The sequence below is a fragment of the Salmo trutta genome, chromosome 16 (genome assembly GCF_901001165.1).
Source record: "Salmo trutta chromosome 16, fSalTru1.1, whole genome shotgun sequence".
NCBI classification, from domain to species: Eukaryota; Metazoa; Chordata; class Actinopteri; order Salmoniformes; family Salmonidae; genus Salmo; species Salmo trutta.
The window spans coordinates 29,540,069-29,563,320 of NC_042972.1; the positions used below are offsets into that span (position 1 = coordinate 29,540,069).

The 23,252-nt window shown below is 43.1% G+C and overlaps 1 protein-coding gene and 1 long non-coding RNA gene across 7 annotated transcripts in view; one reads left to right on the forward strand and one right to left on the reverse strand.

The window, feature by feature from the left end:
- Positions 1–23,252, forward strand: part of LOC115150503 (inositol 1,4,5-trisphosphate receptor type 1) — a 169,048-nt gene that overhangs the window by 114,622 nt on the left and 31,174 nt on the right. For all 6 annotated transcript variants that reach the window (XM_029693870.1, XM_029693871.1, XM_029693873.1 and 3 more), the window contains 7 exons: positions 14,366–14,549; positions 14,797–15,050; positions 17,126–17,326; positions 18,033–18,143; positions 18,598–18,693; positions 20,652–20,795; positions 20,988–21,095. In XM_029693870.1, coding sequence (XP_029549730.1) covers positions 14,366–14,549; positions 14,797–15,050; positions 17,126–17,326; positions 18,033–18,143; positions 18,598–18,693; positions 20,652–20,795; positions 20,988–21,095 — 1,098 coding nt within the window. The remainder of the gene's footprint in view (positions 1–14,365; positions 14,550–14,796; positions 15,051–17,125; positions 17,327–18,032; positions 18,144–18,597; positions 18,694–20,651; positions 20,796–20,987; positions 21,096–23,252) is intronic.
- On the reverse strand, positions 2,525–4,374 carry LOC115150507 (uncharacterized). The gene is made up of 2 exons (XR_003867117.1): positions 4,235–4,374; positions 2,525–2,787 (listed from the first exon to the last, which is right to left on the reverse strand). It is a non-coding gene; the product is annotated as an uncharacterized LOC115150507 (long non-coding RNA).

Consider the following 23,252-nt stretch of genomic DNA (forward strand, 5'->3'; position numbering starts at 1 on the left):
TAACAGGTGTGCCTTGTTAAAAGTTAATGTGTGGAATTTCTTTCCTTCTTAATGCGTTTGAGCCAGTCAGTTGTGTTGTAACAAGGTAGGGGTGGTATATAGAAGATAGTCCATATTATGGCAATAACAGCTCAAATAAACAGAGAGAAAGGACAGTCCATTACTTTAAGACATGAAGGTCAGTCAATCATGAAAATGTCAAGAACTTTCAAAGTTTCAAGTGCAGTCGCAAAAACCATCAAGCACTATGATGAAACTGGCTCTCATGAGGATCGCCACAGGAAAGGAAGACCCAAAGTTACCTCTGCTGTAGAGGATTGATTCTCAAAAACAAATCAAAATATATTTTATATAACACTTTTTTGGTTACTAGATGATTCCATATGTGTTATTTCATAATTTAGATGTCTTTACTATTATTCTACAATGTAGAAAATAGTAAAAAAACAAAGTAAAACCCTTGAATGAGTAGGTGTTCTAAAACTTCTGACCGGTAGTGTATGTTGTTGACTGTCGAGGTATATTTGTAGATCAGCCCCTGTACCGCTGAGCCCCTTGTGGAATAATAACCCTTCCCCTTCATCATGGGCTCATAGAGAGGAAGGCACATCTTGTTGTGGGTGGAATCATTTCATAGAGGGCTTGTGTAGATCAACCACTACCACCCTACACCCCTCCACGCTTTTCTGCATTCATCCATTTACGCAGCCAACCTCACTAATGGTTGTTTTGGCAACGCGTTGCCTACCTACCTCTCTGCAAACAGAAGAGAAATTACAAAGAGCCGATTCAAGTGTGTGTGTAAGTGGTGTGCGTGTGTATGCATGTGTGAACAAGCCTGCTGCATTTATCTGTTTATCTTGTCTCTGTCTGCCTGCCTGCTCCTCTGACTATCTGACTGCCTGCTCCTCTGACTGTCTGCTCCTTTGTCAGTCTGATTGCCTGTGCTTGCGTAAGCAGGGGCAGCTTGCATAATCAGATTAGGGGTGAGGAAGCCACACTAGCAGAGATAATGTCCTGGCTTCCCACGGCTGCAGCCTGTCTCCCTCCCTGCCTGTTAGCCTGGCTGTTGCAGAGATAATCAGGTGACCAGCGTTACATAAGGCCTGTGTGAATGAACAATGAGGAATGTCTCAGGCTTCAAAACATTCCGGCCTTCTTTCTAGCTCGCTCTCTCGGCCCAAACTGGGTCATTTTGGGTCTCTGAAGTAGGGCAGTAGGAGAGGAGAGGAGAGGAGAGGAGAGGAGAGGAGAGGAGAGGAGAGGAGAGGAGAGGAGAGGGGAAGAAACTGGAGCTTCTCTTCTAACAGTTGTTTTGTACTGAAACATGGAGTGGAAATTTAGAGGGGTAAATACTGAGGTATTAATGCTAACGAGGGTATACATGTTCTCTAAAGTACTTTAACATAACATGCTGTAGCAGTTCATGAATGCAAACCAGTTTGGTAGGCTAGATATTTGCTTTCTGACCCGGATACTTCTGCATATGCTCACTCGCTGTAACCTCCACAAATAACCATTTGATGTCTCTATGCGGTTGTCATCAGTGGTGTCTGGACTGTCCTGTCTCCCTGTAGAGTGAGAAACCTGAGGTCACACTAGAAAACGTGTTTCTTAGAAACCTCCAGGTTGACCTTTTTTAGACTGATTAGCTGGACAACAGTTTCAACTTTTGAAGAAATAGTGTTAGCATTACTAATGATTTCAGCACGATGAAACATTGATTTCTCAAACATATTTCAACTCAAGAACCTTTTTGAGTCTTAACATTCATTTGCTGGAGTATTGACATTTAGTTATTTGTCTAAGTGACACACACTAGCATAATGTTTGTGTGTTCTATTCGCTCAGATTCAGACCACTTTTCTAGCCTCTGCCTTTTTCACAGATGAGAAACAGAGGATGGATAGATAGAGATCAGTCTATTCTGTCCCTTTTGAACAAGGGATCTACTCTGAGGTCTTTTATCTGTGTTGTGTCTCTTGCCCAGACACCTGTTCAGGGTAGAAGCCTGGGAAAGTGTTCACTCACTCCAGTAACACAGTTAACCATTACCTCCTGACCTACATATCATACAGAAATAAACCTGACCATGTACTCCCTCACTTACACCTTTCTCCCTCACTCTGTGACGGCAGGCCATTAATGACTGAGGAATTGACTTTGGTCCCGGCTGTGAGGTCAACCGTGCGGTAGGATTTTAACAGTGAGGAGGCATACAAGGAAGATGTGATTTTTCTTGCCAATGTGAGGATAAAGAGCCGGCGAACTGTACAGTTATTTACACAATGAAATAAACAGGACGATGAACAGAAAGGTAAACTGACGTGAATAACAGAGCTCTAACAAAAGAAAACCCAGGCTTCAGTGATGCCTGTGAACCCGGCAGCTGCCGACCTGTTACCTGTCGGTCTCGCAAACAAAGCAATGCTATGCTTCTTGTAGCAACACCCATTACCCAGAATGTATCATAAACCCTACCAATTACCTAATTGACATTAAAATTCAATGAAGGTATGAAAAATGGCATACAAACACATTCAGGTAATATATTCACATGATAAATATCCACATATCAATCACAGTCAATAAATGTGCTTCTCATAATCAACTCAATTTCTGGACATACATCATCAAGCAAGACTTTAGATCATGGATCACTGAATGTCATAATCTTCACTCCGGCCAACTTCATTTATTTTCTTTTAACAATCAACATCAGTCACTTTGTTGCAGGAAATGTTAGATTGTTCCTGCATGCCACACTTCTTCCTGTAACAGCTACTGCTGGAAGAGAGGGAGATAATGGTTGTGTGAGTGGTAATTGGGTCAAGTGGTGACTTGTAACATTTCAGCAGTGGTTGGGCACCTGCCATAAAAACATCCAAGTTATGCCTTCCCGTGTCAGGGCAGAGAGGATAGGAAGAACAGTAGGCCATGAAGGAACAGGGAAGAGGAAGAGACGAGTTCTGACAGGAGGATAGGAGGAAGATTTGAAACAAGAGGCTAGTTCAGGGTAAGAGAGGAGGGGGAAAAAAGAGAATTCAGTGGAAAGAGGAGAGTAGGAGAGCTGCAATTCCAGTTAGTCTGTGTGTGGTGCTGCCCGATGTGTGTGAGGGAGAAAGAGAGAGGAGTGCGGATATAAATAGCTGTTATATAACATCCCTTTGTTGATGCCAAGTGGCGGAACGGAAGGAGTGAAGGGAAAGCGCTGTGACCTTGTTTTTCAGAGCCACCCGCCCCCGCCTCTCCTCGCCCTGCCTCGCTCCCAACTCTTATTCTGCTCAGGGTTCATCTCCATGGTTACAGACAGGCTCTCTGTTTACCCAACACTCCAGGGGACTCCTGAAACTCCCCATCCCTTGCTTCTCTCCATTCTCTACTCCTCCACCACCATGTCTTACTTAACAAACTCAACATCAATCTGTCGAGTGTTGTCTCTGTTACTGCACTCGTTTTCTAAATCCTGACTAAACACAGATGGCTTTTTTAACCCCTTACACTCGTGGAAATTAGCCTATATGGATAGGGCCCAATTGAAGTGTTTCTAACAGAAGAAATATCAAAAGAATATGTATGACCATTGAAAGAGAACACTTTGGAGATTTAAGGGGAAATGATCAGACCAGAGGTGAGGATACAACAGTTCACCTGTCACAAGACTGAATCCAAACATTACACTTTTGATTTTATTTGCATTTTATATTTTCTGTACTTTCACAGCATTTATCAATAACAAAATCTGAAAATCAGGGGTTGGAACCTAAATTATTTTGTAATTTTTTTCGTTCTGAACAGCGCCATTATTTTTTTTAGTTCCGTTCACTGTTCCGTCCTGCAAAATAAAGTTCTGAACAAGTTCAGGGAAAGAAGTAATGCCTTATATCGTTATTTTCTGATAGAACAGCTTTCTATGGAGCGGGCAAGCTATAGTTGTTTTAGCCTAGGCATCCAATAGTTTGTGGGCGCTATCGGCTGCCTAGGCTATAGTTGTTCACTTGTGCGATGGACAGACAAGTGTATGGCACGAGAGGCGACTGAAATTTGGCAGGTGGAGAGAAAGTGAGAGAGGGTGGAGGAATGCTGGGCATCTTGTTATGACGTGCATTATCTGAATTTGTCCCAGAGAATTATACCTATGGAGGAACTTTCAACTCCCGAGAGATGGACCAGAGCTAGCTAGCTAACAAGCTTGTGTGTGCAGAGCGGCACCAGAATTAAAAACACATCTCACCTTTTTGTAGTTAATAAATCCAATGTGAAACGTGATAATTATAGTATCCGTAACTAGCATTGAAGAGGTTTATCAATTTTTCTTTAATAGTCTCTCCCTAATTTCTCAATCACGCTTGTAACGTCAGTAGACTACAGTAGCCTAAGCTTTGGAGGGGGAGGGGCGCATGCACGCACGCACACACACTGGCAAAGATATTCAACTGGCAGGCAGGCACTGGAATAAGTTTGAGTGACAGAGTGAGGGCATAACATAAAATAACGTTATTAACTGGTTCCCATGCTTTAAAAATAACAGTTCTGTTCCGGAACAGTATAGATCTCTTTCGTTCCCTTTTCTGATTCTGTTCCTACAAAAATGATGTTTTTTCCCCGGTTTTATGTTCCCTGAACCGGTTCCAACCCCTGCTGAAAATACTCTGCATACATTCAGTAACAAAATAACAATATTCATTGACATTTTGGAGTAGGTGCAAGTTAAGAAAAAACTATTTCAAGGGTTTGAGTGTGAGGTCTAACTGGTTTCTCCACCTCTCCAAACTGTGCACAGTTTCCAAGTAATTTATGACTCAAGGAAAGAGCCTTTTTTCCCCCTTAGTTCTCCTAGATCTGCCATTGAGGAACTGAGGCAAGCACCATTTTTTTAAATTTAGAACACCATCACCCAATTTTTGTTGTTTATGCAATCCAAAATCACACAATTATTGTTGTTTATGCAAATCCACCATCACACAATTATGCAATCCAATAACGTTCCATTATAAATCGCAATCTGGATCAGATGGGCATCATTTCAAATCTTATTCTATTGCCAACATGGCTCGCTAAGTTATGAAATACTTTCTTAGTGTTAGGCTTTCAAAAGGCACTTCAGACAAATATTGTAATTTTTGATTTGCATAGAATGGAGTCATGAGTGCTTTCAAGTGCGTGTTCTACTGCTAAATTTCTTCACAATACGATTAATATATTCTCATTCTGTTCAGGACAATCCAGGGTATAACGCATGTCATCCTTATAACTGGATCAAACATAGAGACCATAAATGTTGATAGTGTAAATTACATGAGTTTCAAATCTGGAAATGTGAAGTGCACATTTGGACTCATGGCTATCTGGTTTGCTTGTATGACATCAGAGTGGTATTTATTAGAATCCTCAACGTCTAATCTTTCCAAACACATCGACTCCTCTCCATTTACAGCATTTCCTTCACTCTGACAACAACAAATGTGAAAGCACCCCAATTAGTGGGAGGGATGGGGGCATCTTGTCATGCACGGTGCTCAAGTCAAAACCCATACAGCGCTGTGAACCAGAGAACCTGTATACGGGATGACGGGGGCTGTGAGTGGAAAGGGTTACTACATCTGGCAACGCCATTTACTTGGAGGGGCGTTTAACACTTTTTTGACGCTTTTTTTGGCTAATAAAGTGACTATATCTCTATTATTCTACTGAAGTCTTCTTATAAAAGGGGGACATTTTTGATCATGCTGAAATGCAGAAGAAAGAACATATTACTTGTACCAGTGTGTTGTTGCAACGTCCATGACAAGGCAGTGTGTACACTGTGATGCATGCCATGCATCCTCCTGTTTGTGAGGAAGACCCCTGTCCTCTAGGATTTAGACGAGATCAGCACAGTTCTTAGAAAGGGTCTAAGCCTCTTTCAGACAGACGAAGAGGGGGAAAGAGACAGATGGAGAGAGAGACCGAGCGAGACAGGGAAAGAGAGAGGGAGAGATAGAGGGTGAGTATGAATAACAGAGATGCTGTCGGCCGTAGACTGTGCCAGGTGTCTGATGCCATAACCTAACGCTCATTCAATTACAGTAGACATGATACTTCTCATCCTCACCACTGTCATACATCATCAGTGTCATAAATCCATCACAGCCAAACTGAACATTACCTCACAAAACTCCACCAAACCCAACATACCCACAACATAGTAACCCTGACCCAACCCAGATCCCAGACTCCACCAACCCTGTCATCTCTGGCAACACTGCCAACTGAGTCCCATTTGCACATAGATATTCAACCACAGCCACCAGTTCAGAGAGTGGAGAGTAATGTGCCCTAGTAGTGAGAGGAAGCATGTCAACACAAAGGTGGGGAGGGAGAAGAGAATGAATTTGGTTGTTACATAAGAGCAGTGTAGTTTGAGAGGCAATTGTAGGCATTTGAAAAGTTGTTTAGCAGTGGTCCAATATTTTACCAGCGCGAGTACTACTGTACAGTCAATGTGTTGAGCGTTTTCCTCAAATTTACTTTGTTAAAATCCCAAGCTACAATAAATGCGGCCTCTGGATATGTGCTTTCCAGTTTGCATAAAGTTCAGTGTAGTTCTTTGAGGGTCGCCGTGGTATCGGCTTGAGGGGGTACCAGAGCGCCAAGTCTAGGTCCAAAAGGCTTCTTAACAGCTTCTACCCCCCCAAGCCATAAGACTCCTGAACAGCTAATCAAATGGCTACCCAGACTATTTGCATTGTCTGTCCCCCCACCCCCTGTTTTTTACGCTGCTGCTACTCTCTGTTTATTATCTATGCATAGTCACTTTAATTCTAACTACATGTACATATTACCTCAATTACCTCGACTAGCCTGTGCCCCTGCACATTGACTCTGTACCGGTACCCCCTGTATATAGCCTTGCTACTGTTGTTTTGCTGCTGCTCTTGAATTATTTGTTCTTTTGTTTTTATTTTTTTTAAATGTAATCTATTTTTACTTCACTTATTTTTCTTAAAACTGCATTGTTGGTTAAGGGCTTGTAAGTATGCATTTCACTGTAAGGTCTACACCTGTTGTATTCGGCGCATGTGACAAGTACAATTTGATTTGAATATACACAGCTTGACTATAACCGAAGAGAATTCTCTTGGGAGGTAATATGGTCGGCATTTGATTATGAAGTATTCTAGGTTGGGTGAACAAAAGTATTTGAGTTTCTGTATGTTATCACAATCACACCATGAGTAGTTAATCATGAAACATACACCATCACCTTTCTTCTTCCCAGAGAGTTCTTTATTCCTGTCTGCGCGATGTACTGAGAACCCAGATGGCTGTATGGACGGGGACAGTATATCCTGAGAGAGCCATGAAACCGTGGATAGATGGCAGCATTCGTGCAAAACTGAAAGCGCGAACCACCGCATTAAACCATGGCAATGTGACTGGGAATATGACCAAATTCAAACAGTGTAGTTATTCCCTCCGTAAGGCAATCAAACAGGCAAAACGTCAGTACAGAGACAGTGGAGTCGCAATTGAATGGCTCAGACACGAGACGTATGTGGCAGGGTCTACAGACAAGCACAGACTACAATAGGAAAAACAGCCACGTCGTGGACACCGACATCTTGCTTCCAGACAAGCTAAACACCTTCTTCGCCCGCTATGAGGATAACACAGTGCCACCGACGCGGCCCGCTACCAAGGACTGTGGGCTCTACTTCTCCGTGGCCCACGTGAGTAAGACATTTAAGTGTGTTAACCCTCGCAAGGCTCCCAGCCCAGACGGCATCCCTAGCCCCATCCTCATAGCATGCGCAGACCAGCTGGCTGGAGTGTTTACGGACATATTCAATCTCTTCCTATCCCAATCTGCTGTCCCCAATTGCTTCAAGATGTCCACCATTGTTCCTGTACCCAAGAAAGCGAAGTTAACTGAACTAAATGACTATCGCCCCGTAGCGCTCACTTCTGTCATTAGGAAGTGCTTTGAGAGTCTGGTTAAGGATCATATCACCTCTACCTTATCTGACACCATAGACCCACTTCAATTTGCTTACTGCCCCAATAGATCCACAGACGATGCAATCGCCATCACACTGCCCTGTCCCGTCTGGACAAGATGAATACCAATGTAAGAATGCTGTTAATTGACTATAGCTCAGCATTCAACACCATAGTACCCTCCAAGCTCATCATTAAACTCAGGGCCCTGGGTCTGAACCCCAGCCTGTTCAACTGGGTCCTGGACTTCCTGACGGGCTGCCCCCAGGTGGTGAAGGTAGGAAACAACACCTCCACTTCGCTGATCCTCAACACAAGGGCCCCACAAGGGTGCGTGCTCAGCCCCCTCCTGTACTCCCTGTTCACCCATGACTCCTCCAACTCAATCATCAGGTTTGCAGACGACACAACAGTAGTAGGCCTGATTACCAACAATGACGAAACAGCCTATGGGAAGGAGGTGAGGGCCCTGGGAGAGTGGTGCCAGGAAAATAACCTCTCACTTAACATCAACAAAACAAAGGAGCTGATTGTGGACTTCAGGAAACAGCAGAAGGAGCACGCCCCTATCCACATCGACGGCAGGGAAGTGGAGAAGGTGGAAAGTTCCTCGACGTACACATCACTGACGATCTGAAATGGTCCATCCACATAGACAGTGTGGTGAGGAAGGCTCAACAGCACCTCTTCAACCTCAGGTGGCTGAAGATATTTGGCTTGGCCCCTAAAACCATCACAAACTTTTACAGATGCACAATCGAGAGCATCCTGTAGGTACTGTATCACCGCCTGGGACGGCAACTGTACCACCCGCAGGGCTCTCCAGAGGGTGGTGCGGTCTGCCTAATGCATCACAGAGGGAAAACTACCTGCCCTCCAGGACACCTACAGCACCCGATGTAACAGGAAGGCCAAAAGATCATCAAGGACATCAACCACCCGAGCCACTGCCTGTTCACCCTGCTATCATCCAGAAGGCGAGGTCAGTACAGGTGCATCAAAGCTGGGTCCGAGAGACTGAAAAACAGCTTCTATCTCAAGGCCATCAAACTGTTAAATAGCCATAACTAGCCGGCTTCCACCAGGCTACGCAACCCTGCACCTTAGAGGCTGCTGCCCTATATACATAGACTTTGAATCACTGGCCACTTTAATAATGGGACACTAGTCACTTTAATAATGTTGTAATTAATAATGTTCTTAATTCCATTATTTTACTTTAGATTTGTGTGTATTGTTAGATACTACTGCACTGTTGGAGCTAGGAACACAACCATTTCGCTACACCCGCAATGAACCTCCGGTCAGAGCCCCGCGGTGTAGCCTCTCCCAACCCCTTCCTCCTTCACCCAGGCCCCAAGGTCCCACCCCCTTCCTCCTTCACCCAGGCCCCAAGGTCCCACCTCCTTCCTCCTTCACCCAGGCCCCAAGGTCCCACCCCCTTCCTCCTTCACCCAGGCCCCAAGGTCCCACCCCCTTCCTCCTTCACCCAGGCCCCAAGGTCCCACCTCCTTCCTCCTTCACCCAGGCCCCAAGGTCCCACCCCCTTCCTCCTTCACCCAGGCCCCAAGGTCCTACCCCCTTCCTCCTTCACCCAGGCCCCAAGGTCCCACCCCCTTCCTCCTTCACCCAGGCCCCAAGGTCCTACCCCCTTCCTCCTTCACCCAGGCCCCAAGGTCCCACCCCCGCCCGTGCTGTCTAATAACAGAGGACAAGCGTGATGTGAGCAAAGAGGGAGATGGGGAGAAAGAGAGATGAGAAGATACGTCTTTACTGAGAGAAGGAGATATGGAGAGCGAGAGAAAGACAGACATGAACACTTCAGCCCCCCAATCTCTCCCATCCATCCCTCCCTCCCACCCTCCCTGTGGTGTGTGGGTTTCCAGGTTGTGAGGTTCAGTTAATCACTACCTCTCTGCACTATCCACTCTGTCATCAAGTTATCTATTGTACTGGGTCTTGCTGGATAGCACGAATACTAACCCATACCTAGTGCACAGTGGGGGGGGGTTGGGGTGAGGCTGGGGGCTTTGGAGTCTGTTGCCCAGGGTCATAAGTTCACAACGATAACTTTGTTTATTTGGAATAGAGGGTGGTAGAAGGAGAAGTCACTTATCACAAGATGGGCAGGTCTCTAATCATGACACAACATAATACTGCTTTGTTCAAACTGCATAATATTTTGATACTAAGGAAAGATGCTGGTGAGAATCTAGTGAGTTATCACTTTCACAATAAGTAAAACTATACAGTGCCTTCAGAAAGTATTTGCATCCCTTGACTTTTTCCACATTTTGTTACAAATTATGATTAAAATGGATTATATATATTTATTTTTTTAAATGGGGGGGGTCTACAGAAAATACTCATCTCAAAGTGTAACACTAATCTTGATTAGATAAGTATTCAACGCCCTGAATCAATACATGTTAGAATCACCCTTGGCAGCGATTAGATACAGATTAGATAGTCTTTTTGGGTACGATCTTAGTACAATATTTTTTCCATTATCCTTTTTAAACTATTCAAGCTCTGTCAAGTTGGTTGTTGATCATTGCTGGACAGCCATTTTCAAGTCTTGACATTAGATTTTAAGCTGATTTAAGTCAAAACTGTAACTAGGCCACTCAATATTTTTATTCTATACAGACTTCCTTCTTTTCATTCTGTCATTTAGGTTGGTATTGTGGAGTAACTACAATGTTGTTGATTCGTCCTCACTTTTCTCCAATCACAGCCATGCAACTCTGTAACTGTTTTAAAGTCACCATTGGCCTCATAGTGAAATCCTTGAGCGGTTTCCTTCCACTCCAGCAACTGAGTTAGGAAGGAGGCATGTATCTTTGTAGTGATTGGGTGTATTGATACACCATCCAAAGCGTAATTAATAACTTCACCATGCTCAAAGTGATATTCCGTGTCTATTTTATTTTTTAAATGTTTTACCCTTTGCGAGGCATTGGAAAAACTCCCTGGTCTGTGGTTGAATCTGGGCTTGAAATTCACTAATCGACTGAGGGACCTTACAATTATCTGTATGTGTGGGGTACAGAGTAAAAAATCATGTTGCCCACTATTATTGCACACAAAGTGAGTCCATTAAAATTATTATGCGACTTGTTAAGCACATTTTTACTCCTGAACGTATTTAGGCTTGCCATAAGGGTTGAATACTTATTGACATTTCAGCCTTAAATGTTTTATTAATTTGTAAAAATGTCAAGAAACAAAATTCCACTTTGACATGTTTGCGTATTGTGTGGCACACAGTCTCAATTTAATCAGTTTTAAATTCAGCCTGTAGCACAACAAAATGTGGAAAAAGTCAAAGGGTGTGAGTACTTTCTGAAAGTGCTATAGGTATACCATGTTTTGCTAGCAAGTCAGCAATGTACTATTTAATGTTGGCTTGGAAACTCTGAAAATGCTATCTTTTAAACCACATTGGTTCATTGTGAGCTACAAATAATATGTGAAAACACTGCCAATGTGATATTCCTATTGCATCTTCATTATCATCTACATTATGACATAATGTATTTGACTAACATATTTTGGCACAGATTTGAAAATGATTACTGCAGACGACATAGTACTCCACAATTGTGTTGTTAGCAGACCCAGGGCTGTTTACCAAGGAGGATTGGCATGTTTCATTCATTTGACATTTCTAACATTGTACTGATAAAGTAGTGAATGTCGTCCTGCCAACGAGCCTTCTATAACACATCTCTTTTTTCAAATAACATCGGAAAACATTTTGTTTATACTTTATTCAAACTGATTAAAACTATTGTTTTTCAATCCCGCTTCTCCACACACACACGCACACACACACACACACACACACACACACTGTAAGGATCCACTCCTTTTTATCAATTTTTGCCTAAAATGACATACCCAAATCTAACTGCCTGTAGCTCAGGACCTGAAGCAATGATATGCATATTCTTTATACTATTTGAAAAGAAACACTTTGAAGTTTGTGGAAATGTGAAATTAATGTATGAGAATATAACACATTAGATCTGGTAAAAGATAATACAAAGAAAAAAACATTTTTTTAAATGCAAGAGAAAGGCCATAATGTATTATTCCAGCCCAGGCGCAATTTAGGTTTTGGCCACTAGATGGGAGCAGTGTATGTGCTAAGTTTTAGACTGATCCAATGAACCGTTGCATTTCTGTTAAAAATGTTGTATCAAGACTGCCCAAATGTGCCTAATTGGTTTATTAATAACTGTTCTAGTTCATAACTGTGCACTCTCCTCAAACAATAGCATGGTATTCTTTCACTGTAATAGCTACTGTAAATTGGACAGTGCGGTTCGATTTACAAGAATTTAAGCTTTCTGCCAATATCAGATATGTCTATGTTCTGGGAAAAGGTCTTGTTACTTACAACCTCATGCTAATCGCATTAGCACACATTAGCTCAACCGTCCCGAGGGTGAGACAATGATCTGTAGAGATCCTTAAGAGGTTTAAACTAGCCCTTAAGCACACACACACTACCCCAGTTTAACAAAGTTTACACCTAACCTGGAAATAAGTCTAGTTATGCAACAAGCTTTCAGAACTGGCCTAGATACCAGCTGATAACATTTTCTCCCCCTCACTCTCTCCCTTCATCTCTCCCTACCTCTTTTTCTCCTTTTCCATTTCTCAGATTTTTTCTGGTAACACTTTACTATTGACACTGTGTCATAACACGTTATGACAATGTCATAACAGCTGACATGACTTGTCATAACCTGTCATAATACGGTTATAACAGTCATGACCCATATATTTACACCCGTTGTGAAACATATATTGCGTTATTTTATGTCTGGTTATGACACCTACATAAGTGTCAAAACCCACATTTATTCAAACTATTTTATTCCCTGCCTAGAAGTTTTGTTTCAAAGTTTGTTTCTTAAATCCTTTGTTGTTGTTGTAGTAATGAATTCTTTAGTAATGTTTTTTTTCATCATTTGAAATAACACTTTATGACACTGTCAAGAAGCATTATGACCATCGTAATCACATAAGCTAGATAGGCCTATCACATACATGCCCTCAGATCAGTCATCAGTCAAAAAGAGGGTGTCTTGTCCTGCTCCTGAAATCTGCTCCTGCATTCATCCCAGTAATCAGCAACAGAGCATTGGGGTAGGTGCATGTCTGACATCAATGTGTGTGCAATTACAATGATAATTGAACATGGTCCAATTGTCTTGTTTTTTTATATCATAGCCTACATGTCAACAGTGTGTTTATGGTGTCATGGAATGTGGTAGGTTTTTGGGGTTTGACACTCTTATGTAGGTGTCATAACCAGCAATAAAGTAACGCAATATTTGACACGACAGGTCTAAATGTGGCATGACTGTGTTAGGCCCATATTATAACGGGTTATGACTTATTATGACATGTATGACTGTCATAACATGTTATGACGCTGGGTGTCAAGTAAAGCGTCACCTTTTTTCTTATTTTCTTCCTTGCACCCTTTTTCCTCTCCCTGTGTTTGTCTCCCTCCCTCCTTCCCTTCCCCTCTCCCTCCACCCTCTCCCCCCTCTCCCTATCTGTGTAAGTAGGGCAGGCTTCACCCACTCGTGTCATTTTTCACCCTAAGCAGTGTGACCTGGCATTGGTTTGGAGTCTCTCCTCTCCCTCCCAGTAGACTGACCAGATAACAGGCTGAGGCTGACTATGGCCGTGGTCTAATGATTTTCTGCATGCATGGGGCACACAGTAATAAAGAGAGAGAGAAATAAAGAATTCCGGTCTTGAATCCCTTGTGTTGCCATAGACTGTTTGCACAGTAGAATAGGGTAAACAACAATGCGTTTTCGACCACAGTCTTCTCATGACTTTAAATGGCGTGCGGAGAAACAAACCAGGTGACTACATAGGTGGCTTTAGGTCCATTACCATCTCAATGGTAGTATTCAGTGTTAAAGTACCTGTGTTAATGTACATGACTTGAACTTCCCTTGTCTGAAGTATGTGCTGCAGAGAGTGTATTTGTTAATGATATGTACGTAGTGCTACTGTAAACACAGCAGAGCAGGCCTGTCTTATTTTGATCAATTAGATCAATTACCTGAACCTCTGTTTTGACCAATGGTCATTTAGCAGATGCTTTTATCTAAAGCTGTCTTACAGTTATCACATTTACTTCTACTATTCGGGAATCAAACCCACAACTGTGGTGTTGTGAACACTTTGCTCCACATAACCAACTGAGCCTTCAACAATGTCTGTTGTAATTTATTTGGTAAAGTAGGCTACACACAACAATACACAAGCATGTGGCGTGAAATAACGTTCCTAATCTTTAATTGTAAATAACGTTACTTCCCTATACCTTTTTGTTTTCCTTTTGTGCTAGCGTTCCTTCATCTGCCGTCTGACGGAGGACAAGAAGTCAGAGAAGTTTTTCCGTGTGTTCTATGACCGGATGAAGCTTGCCCAGCTGGAGATTAAAGCCACGGTGACGGTCAACACTAGCGACCTCGGCAACAGGAAGAGAGACGACGACGCCCCCGACAAGGACGTGCCCGTCCGCAAGAAAGGTCAGAGGTCAACCAAAATCAAAATGGCCGTCTCATATCAGCTGTTAATGGGTTTTGTTTTGGAGTAGGATGAAGTTACACATAGATAAATGTCTACGGTAACTGTATCTCTGAACACGTTAGCAATAAAAAAAACAACTGCCATGAAGAGGTATTTATTTTTACCCCAGTACCTAGTTTTGTGATGATTTATAGACTTTGTGGGGTGGTTCTGTTGACCTCCCCTCGCCTCCCTGTGTCTCTGCAGCCAAAGACTCAGCGGTACTGGTGACAGATGAGGCGAGAGAGCAGCTGCTGGAGGCCTCGTCGGCCACTAAGAAAGCCTTCAACTCATACCGCCATGAGGCCGACCCCGATGACCACTTCTCTACGGCTGATGGCACACCCAGCACCGGGGACAAGGGCCAGGACGATGGAGAGATGAGCTTTATCATCGTCATCATGCAGCCTATCCTGCGCTTCCTCCAGCTGCTCTGTGAGAATCACAACCGAGACCTGCAGGTCAGTCAGCCAGCCCAACACCAGGGGAAGCCAGCCCTCAGACAATGCCTCTTTAGTCTTATTTCTACCTTACGTGAGGTAAGATGGAGGTGCTGAGGAGGGCATGCATCTTACCGGTTCCTACTTTACTTAGCTTTTTTTATGGATAGTTTTGCGTTAATCATTACTTTGTTTGCTTAGAATTTCCTACTACGTAGGCTGGTAAGTCAATAGCTGGATGTATCCTCCATTGAGCAGGCAATTGGCCCTGTTGAAAATCACTACAGCTCAGTCTTCAGGTTATCTCCTGCTCCCGCCAATCTCTTGTGTGTGGTCTGTGTAGAGGTCGACCAATTTAATTAGGGACAATTTTACGTTTTCATAAAAATCGGTAATCAGCCGATTACATTGCCCTCCACGAGGAGACTGCGTGGCAGGCTGACCACCTGTTACGCGAGTGCAGCAAGGAGCCAATGTAAGTTGCTAGCTAGCATTAAACGCATCTTATAAAAAACAATCAATCTTAACATAATCACTAGTTAACTACACATGGTTGATGATATTACTAGTTTAACTAGCTTGTCCTGCATTGCATATAATCGATGCGGTGCCTGTTAATTTCTCATCGAATCACAGCCTACTTCGCCAAACGGGTGTTGATTTAACAAGCGCATTTGCGAAAAAAGCACAGTCGTTGCACCAATGTATCTTACCAAAAACATAAATGCCTTTCTTAAAATCAATACACAAGTATATTTTTTTAAACCTGCATATTTAGTTAAAATAAATTAATGTTAGCAGGCAATATTAACTAGGGAAATTGTGTCACTGCTCTTGCGTTCTGTGCAAGCAGAGTCAGGGGATATGCAGCAGTTTGGGCCGCCTGGCTCGTTGTGAACTGTGTGAAGACCATTTCTTCCTATCAAAGACCGTAATTAATTTGCCAGAATTTTACATAATTATGACATAACATTGAAGGTTGTGCAATGTAACAGGAATATTTAGACTTAGGGATGCCACCCGTCGATAAAATATGGAACGGTTCCGTATTTCACTGAAAGAATAAACGTTTTGTTTTCGAGATTATAGTTTGAGGATTTGACCATATTAATGACCTAAGGCTCATATTTCTGGTGTTTATTATATTATAATTAAGTCTATGATTTGATATTTGATAGAGCAGTCTGATAGAGCAGTGGTAGGCAGCAGCAGGAAGCATTCATTCAAACAGCACTTTCCTGCGTTTGCCAGCAGCTCTTCGCAATGCTTGAAGCACAGCGCTGTTTATGACTTCAAACCTATCAACTCCCAAGATTAGGCTGGTAATACTATAGTGCCTATAAGAACATTCAATAGTCAAAGGTAAATGAAATACAAATGGTATAGAGAGAAATAGTCCTATAATTCCTATAATAACTACAACCTAAAACTTCTTAACTGGGAATATTGAAGACTCATGTTAAAAGGAACCACCAGCTTTCATATGTTCTCATGTTCTGAGCAAGGAACTTAAACGTTAGCTTTTTTACATGGCACATATTGCACTTTTACTTTCTTCTCCAACACTGTGTTTTTGCATTATTTAAACCGAATTGAACATGTTTCATTATTTATTTGAGACTAAATTGATTTTATTTATGTATTATATTAAGTTAAAATAGAAGTTTTCATGTTACCTGAAACCCTCTTCAGTTCAGAGTCACACACTTTGAATGCATATTTCCCTTTCGGCTCCTGAGGGGCGCAGCAGTCTAAGGCACTGCATCTCAGTGCAAGAGGCATCACTGCAGTCCCTGGTTCGAATCCAGGCTGCATCACATTCGGCCTTGATTTGGAGTCCCATAGGGCGGCGTAAAATTGGCCCAGCGTCGTCCGTGTTTGGCCGGGGTAGGCCGTCATTGTAAATTAGAATTTGTTCTTAACTGACTTGCCTAGTTATATAAAGGTTAAATAAATAAAATAAAAAATTCAATACACAATGTCAAGTGGGATTGTTTTCCTGTAAAGTAAATCATGGTGTGTATAAAATATATTGACTTGCATTCTGTTGTTTTCTGCCCTTTCCATTCCCTCACACTTGCCTCGTTCCTCTCCAGAACTTCCTTCGGTGTCAGAACAACAAGAACAACTATAACCTGGTGTGTGAGACGCTGCAGTTCCTGGACTGTATCTGTGGCAGCACCACGGGGGGCCTGGGGCTACTAGGACTCTACATCAATGAGAAGAACGTGGCTCTCATCAACCAGACAGTAGAGAGCCTGACAGAGTACTGCCAGGGACCCTGCCACGAGAACCAGGTACTGGGATGGGTCTTGGCCTTTAGAACTACTACTAGCTAACTGCCCTTGTCATTTGAACTAATTAGCTATGGGCCTTTGTCATGTTCTCATTAGAACTACAAGCAGATAGTGTGGGTCCATCCCATAAGACAGGGATCATCAACTAGATTCAGGCGCGGGCCGATCTTTTTCTTGAGCGAATGGTCCGGGGGCCGGAACATAATTACAAATAATTTGTAGACTGCAAATTGACCGCAAGAAGCCCAAAAATATATAATATTTGACTAAACATCATCATTTCAAACCTTGCTTACATTTGTATATGATCACTTGTCTATTATGCTTAGAAATACTTGGGAACAGATTTCCCAAATTAAAATCACTTTGGAGCTGATTTCCTGGTGTTTTTACAGTTTTTTTTATGTTCAACAATAAAAAAAACATTTATTTGTATTATTTTTTGCTCAGAAAACTTGGGGGTCAAATAAAACCACCTTTGGCCCGCGGGCCACCAGTTGGAGAACCCTGCCATAAGAACTAGCTACAAGCACATGTGCATACAATAGGAACCAGTTATGGACTCCTGTCCTGGGTCCATTTCCATCCATACTACTTCTACTGTCAATGGGTGGATTGAGAGGGTCCTGACACGTGTAGTTCTTGATCTAGTGTTGTCCTCCTCAGTGCCTTTATAAAATTGACCCAAGTTCTTGTTTCCTTGCAGAACTGCATAGCCACCCATGAGTCCAATGGCATTGACATCATCATCGCCCTGATCCTCAATGACATCAACCCACTGGGGAAGAAGAGGATGGACCTGGTGCTGGAACTCAAGGTGAGGCCTCCTTCTCATTGGGTCTGCGTCTGAAATGGCATCTTATTCTCTATGTAGAGCTGTACTTTTGACCAGATTAGTGTACAATATAGGGAATAGGGTGCCATTTTGGAAGCAGCCTGGGTCTCCTCACTAGGCCTACTGTACTAGTAGTAAAGCAACTTTACCCCGTACTCTAATAACTACCAAACCCTGAGTGGAACTTCAAAAACAGTGTGCTGCTGCTTTTGAAACCTGGACAACTCATTCATCTCTCCTAAGCTAGCACCTTAGGTGCCAAAGCAAATATCTGCAGAGTGCATTTCCCCCCTAAGCCCTGTGGATTCTGTCTGTTTTATTTGGAAGGAGGAACAGAAACATCTCAGAAAGGATTTGATCTTTAACTTTAGACGTATCTCATTGCAAGGGCATAATGGTTTAATATCATGGAAACTTATTTCTCTCTCTCTCTCAGAACAATGCCTCCAAGCTGTTGTTGGCTATCATGGAGAGTCGCCATGACAGTGAGAACGCTGAGAGAATCCTGTACAACATGAGGCCGAAGGAGCTGGTGAGCCTCGTGTCCCAACAAAACTCTACGTGTCCATACTAGTCCCCATTCGTCCCCACAAATCCCCTTTTATTCCCAGACGTCCCCATTCATCTGAAAAAGTAATCATTCACCTCCCCCCCCCCACTGAACAAAATAAATAAACGCAATATGTAAAGTGTTGGTTTCATGTTTCATGAGCTGCAATATAAAATCCTGTACATAGGGTCTGCCGAGTGGCGCAGGGGCCTAAGGCACTGCATCGCAGTGCTTGAGGCGTCACTACAGACCCTGGTGCACAATTGACCCAGCGTCATCCGGGTTAGGGGGTTTTGGCCGGGGGGGGCTTTACTTTACTACATCACGCTCTAGTGACTCCTTGTGGCGGGCCGGACACATGCAAACTGAATTTTGTTGTCAGCTGAACTGTGTTTCCTGAGACACATTGGTGCAGCTGACTTCCGGGGACAGATAACTTGACCTTTGCCTCCTGAGCCCATTGGGGAGTTGCAGCGATGAGACAAGATCGAAATTGGGGAGAAAACGGGGGGTAAAATAATAATAAAAAATCCCATACATTTTCCATACACAATTTGTTTACATCCCTCCTAGTGAGCATTTCTTCTTTGCCAAGATTATCCATCCACCTGACATGTGTGGCATATCAAGATTAAACAGCATGGTCATTACACAGGTTCACTTTGTGGTGGGGACAATTAAAGGTCACTTTACAATGTGCAGTTTTGTCACACAACACAATGCCACAGATGTCTCAAGTTTTGAGGGAGCGTGCAAATGGTATGCTGACTGCAGGAATGTCCACCAGAGCTGTTGCCAGATAATTTAATGTTACCATAAGCCACCTCTGTCGTTTTAGAGAATTTGACGGTACGTCCAACCGTCCTCACAACCGCAGACCATGTAACCCCACCAGCCCAGGACATCTGGCTTCTTCACCTCCGGATCGTCTGAGACCAGCCACCCGGACAGCTGATGAAACTGTGGGTTTACACAACCGAGGAAGTTCTGCACAAACTGTCAGAAACCGCCTCATCTGTGTGCTCGTCGTCCTCACAAGGGTCTTGACCTGACTGCAGATTGGCGTCATAACCCACTTCAGTGGGCAATTGCTCACCTTCGATGACCACTGGGACGTTGGAGATGTGTGCTCTTCACGGTTGAATCCCGGTTTCAACTGTACCAGGCAGATGGTAGACCGCGTGTATGGTGTCATGTGGGCAAGCGGTTTGCTGACGTCAACGTTGTGTACAGAGTGCCCAATAAGGGCGGTGGGGTTATGGTATTGGCAGGCAAAAGCTACGGACAACGAACACAATTACATTTTATCGATGGCAATGCACAGAGATACCGTGTCTGGCTCCCAAGGACCATTGTTTTGCCATTCATCCGTTTCAGCGTGATAATGCACGGCCCCATGTTGGAAGGATCTGTACACAATTCCTGGAGGCTGAACATGTCCCAGTTCTTCCATGGCCTGCATACTCACCAGACATGTCACCCATTGAGCATGTTTGGGATGCTCTGGATCGACTTGTATGACAATATCACCAATATCCAGCAACTTCGAACAGCCATTGAAGTGGAGTGGGACAACATTCCACAGGCCACAATCAAAAGCCTGATCAACTCTATGCAAAAGGAGATGTCATGCTGCATGAGGCGAATGGAGGTCACACCAGATACTGACTGGTTTTCTGATCCACGCTCCTACCTTCACATTTTTTTTTGATCTGTGACCAACAGATGCATATCTGTATTCCCAGTCATGTGAAATCCATGGATTAGGGCCTAATGAATATATTTAAATTTACAGATTTCCTTATATGAACTGTAACACAGTAAAATCTTACAAGTTGCATTGATATTTTTGTTCAGTGTAGTTCTATCCTCCTGAGAAAGTCAGTGTTTCTGGTCAGGTATAAAGCAGGTAGTGGTTCTGTGGGTGGTGTGATCCTCAGGTGGAGGTGATCAAGAAGGCCTACCTGCAGGGAGAGGTGGAGTTTGAGGATCCCGAAGAGGAGGACGATAGTGGGGAGGAAGAGGAGCATGATGCTGCATCCCCCAGGAACGTAGGCCACAACATCTACATCCTGGCCCACCAGGTAGTGTTCAGGGCCTAGTTAACCCCAATGACACATTTAGATACACTTTTTTGTTGGATAACCAACCATTGGATACAACCATTTGAGGTATACAAGTACTCTCAGCAGAGTCAGGTGCAGTCTCCTGTCTTACCTGCCAAACTCCTCACAAGTTTTTTTTTTCAACCCTTATTTGACCTTTGAACCCTGTAGTTGGCGCGCCACAACAAGGAGCTGCAGGTGATGCTGAAGCCAGGCGGGACCAACGGAGAGGGAGACGAGGCTCTGGAGTTCTACGCCAAACATACTGCTCAGATAGAGGTCAGTGACATCACACACATACACTCACAGTTTACTAACTGGATATCTTTATCTGTCATTGACACAAATGTGTCCTTTTGCAGTAGAGCAGTGTTCCCCAATCCTGGTCCTGCGGACCAAAAGGCGTGCACATTAGGCTTGGGCAATATACCGTATACCGGGGTATTTCAAAATAACAACAGTATGATTTTCCTTAACGTTTCCGATTTTCAATACCAGCCTCACGGGAGTGTGTGTAACACCACGCACCCCCAGTTAAGTATAACTATAAGAAATCTAAGATGTGTCATAAATTATATCCTTCTCAGGGCTCAAGCTATGCATTTGGTTTGCTAACTTGCTAGCTGAGAGGCTAGATGTCAAGATCAAGCTTCTTGCTTACAGCAGAGACATTCAATCCCCTCTTGGATCAAGATCCCTGTTGCCTAAATTGTTTTGTGCATCAAAAATGTGTGTATGTGTGTTTGTGTATGTACAGTATGTATGTATATACCGTTTGAAGTCGGAAGTTTACATACACCTTAGCCAAATACATTTAAACTCAGTTTTTCACAATTCCTGACATTTAATCCTAGTAAAAATCCCTGTTTTAGGTCAGTTAGGATCGCCACTATTTTAAGAATGTGAAATGTCAGAATAATAGTGGAGAGAATGATTTATTTCAGCTTTTATTTCTTTCATCACATTCCCAGTGGGTTAGAAGTTTACATACACTCAATTAGTATTTGGTAGCATTGCCTTTAAATTGTTTAACTTGGGTCAAACGTTTCGGGTAGCCTTCCACAAGCTTCCCACAGTAAGTTTGGTGAATTTTGGCCCATTCCTCCTGACAGAGCTGGTGTAACTGAGTCAGGTTTGTAGGCCTCCTTGCTCACACACGTTTTTTTCAGTTCTGCCCAGAAATGTTCTATGGGATTGAGGTCAGGTCTTTGTAATGGCCACTCCAATACCTTGACTTTGTTGTCCTTAAGCCATTTTGCCACAACTTTGGAAGTATGCTTTGGGTCATTGTCCATTTGGAAGACCCATTTGCGACCAAGCTTTAACTTCCTGACTGATGTCTTGAGATATTGCTTCAATATATCCACATAATTTTCCAGCCTCATGATGCCATCTATTTTGTGAAGTGCACCAGTACCTCCTGCAGCAAAGCACACCCACAACATGATGCTGCCACCCCCGTGCTTCATGGTTGGGATGGTGTTCTTCGGCTTGCAAGCCTCCCCCTTTTTCCTCCAAACATAACGATGGTCATTATGGTCAAACAGTTCTATTTTTGTTCATCAGACCAGAGAACATTTCTCCAAAAAGTATGATCTTTGTCCCCATGTGCAGTTGCAAACCATAGTCTGGCTTTTTTATGGCGGTTTTGGAGCATGGGTTCTTCCTTGCTGAGCGGACTTTCAGGTTATGTTGATATAGGACTTGTTTTACTGTGGAAATAAATACTTTTGTACCTGTTTCCTCCAGCATCTTCACAAGGTCCTTTGCTGTTGTTCTGGGATTGATTTGCACTTTTCGCACCAAAGTATGTTAATCTCTAAGAGACAGAACGCGTCTCCTTCCTGAGCGGTATGACGGCTGCGTGGTCCCATGGTGTTTATACATGCGTACTATTGTTTGTACAGATGAACGTGGTACATTCAGGCGTTTGTAAATTGCTGTAAAGGATGAACCAGACTTGTGGAGGTCTACAATTTTGTTCCTGGTGTCTTTTGCGGATTTCTTTTGATTTTCCCATGATATCAAGCAAAGAGGCACTGAGTTTGATGGTAGGCCTTGAAATACATCCACAGGTACACCTCCAATTGACTCATGATATCAATTAGCCTATCAGAAGCTTCTAAAGCCATGCCATCATTTTCTGGAGTTTTCCAAGCTGTTTAAAGGCACAGTCAACTTAGTGTATGTGAACTTCTGACCCACTGGAATTGTGATACAGTGAATTATAAGTGAAATAATCTGTCTGTAAACAATTGTTGGAAAAATGACTTGTGTCATGCACAAAGTAGATGTCCTAACCGACTTACCAAAACTATTGTTTGTTAATTTAACAAGAAATTTGTGGAGTGGTTGACAAACGAGTTTTAATGACTCCAACCTAAGTGTATGTTAACTTCCGACTTCAACTGTAGATAGATCGATGTGTGTTGTTAT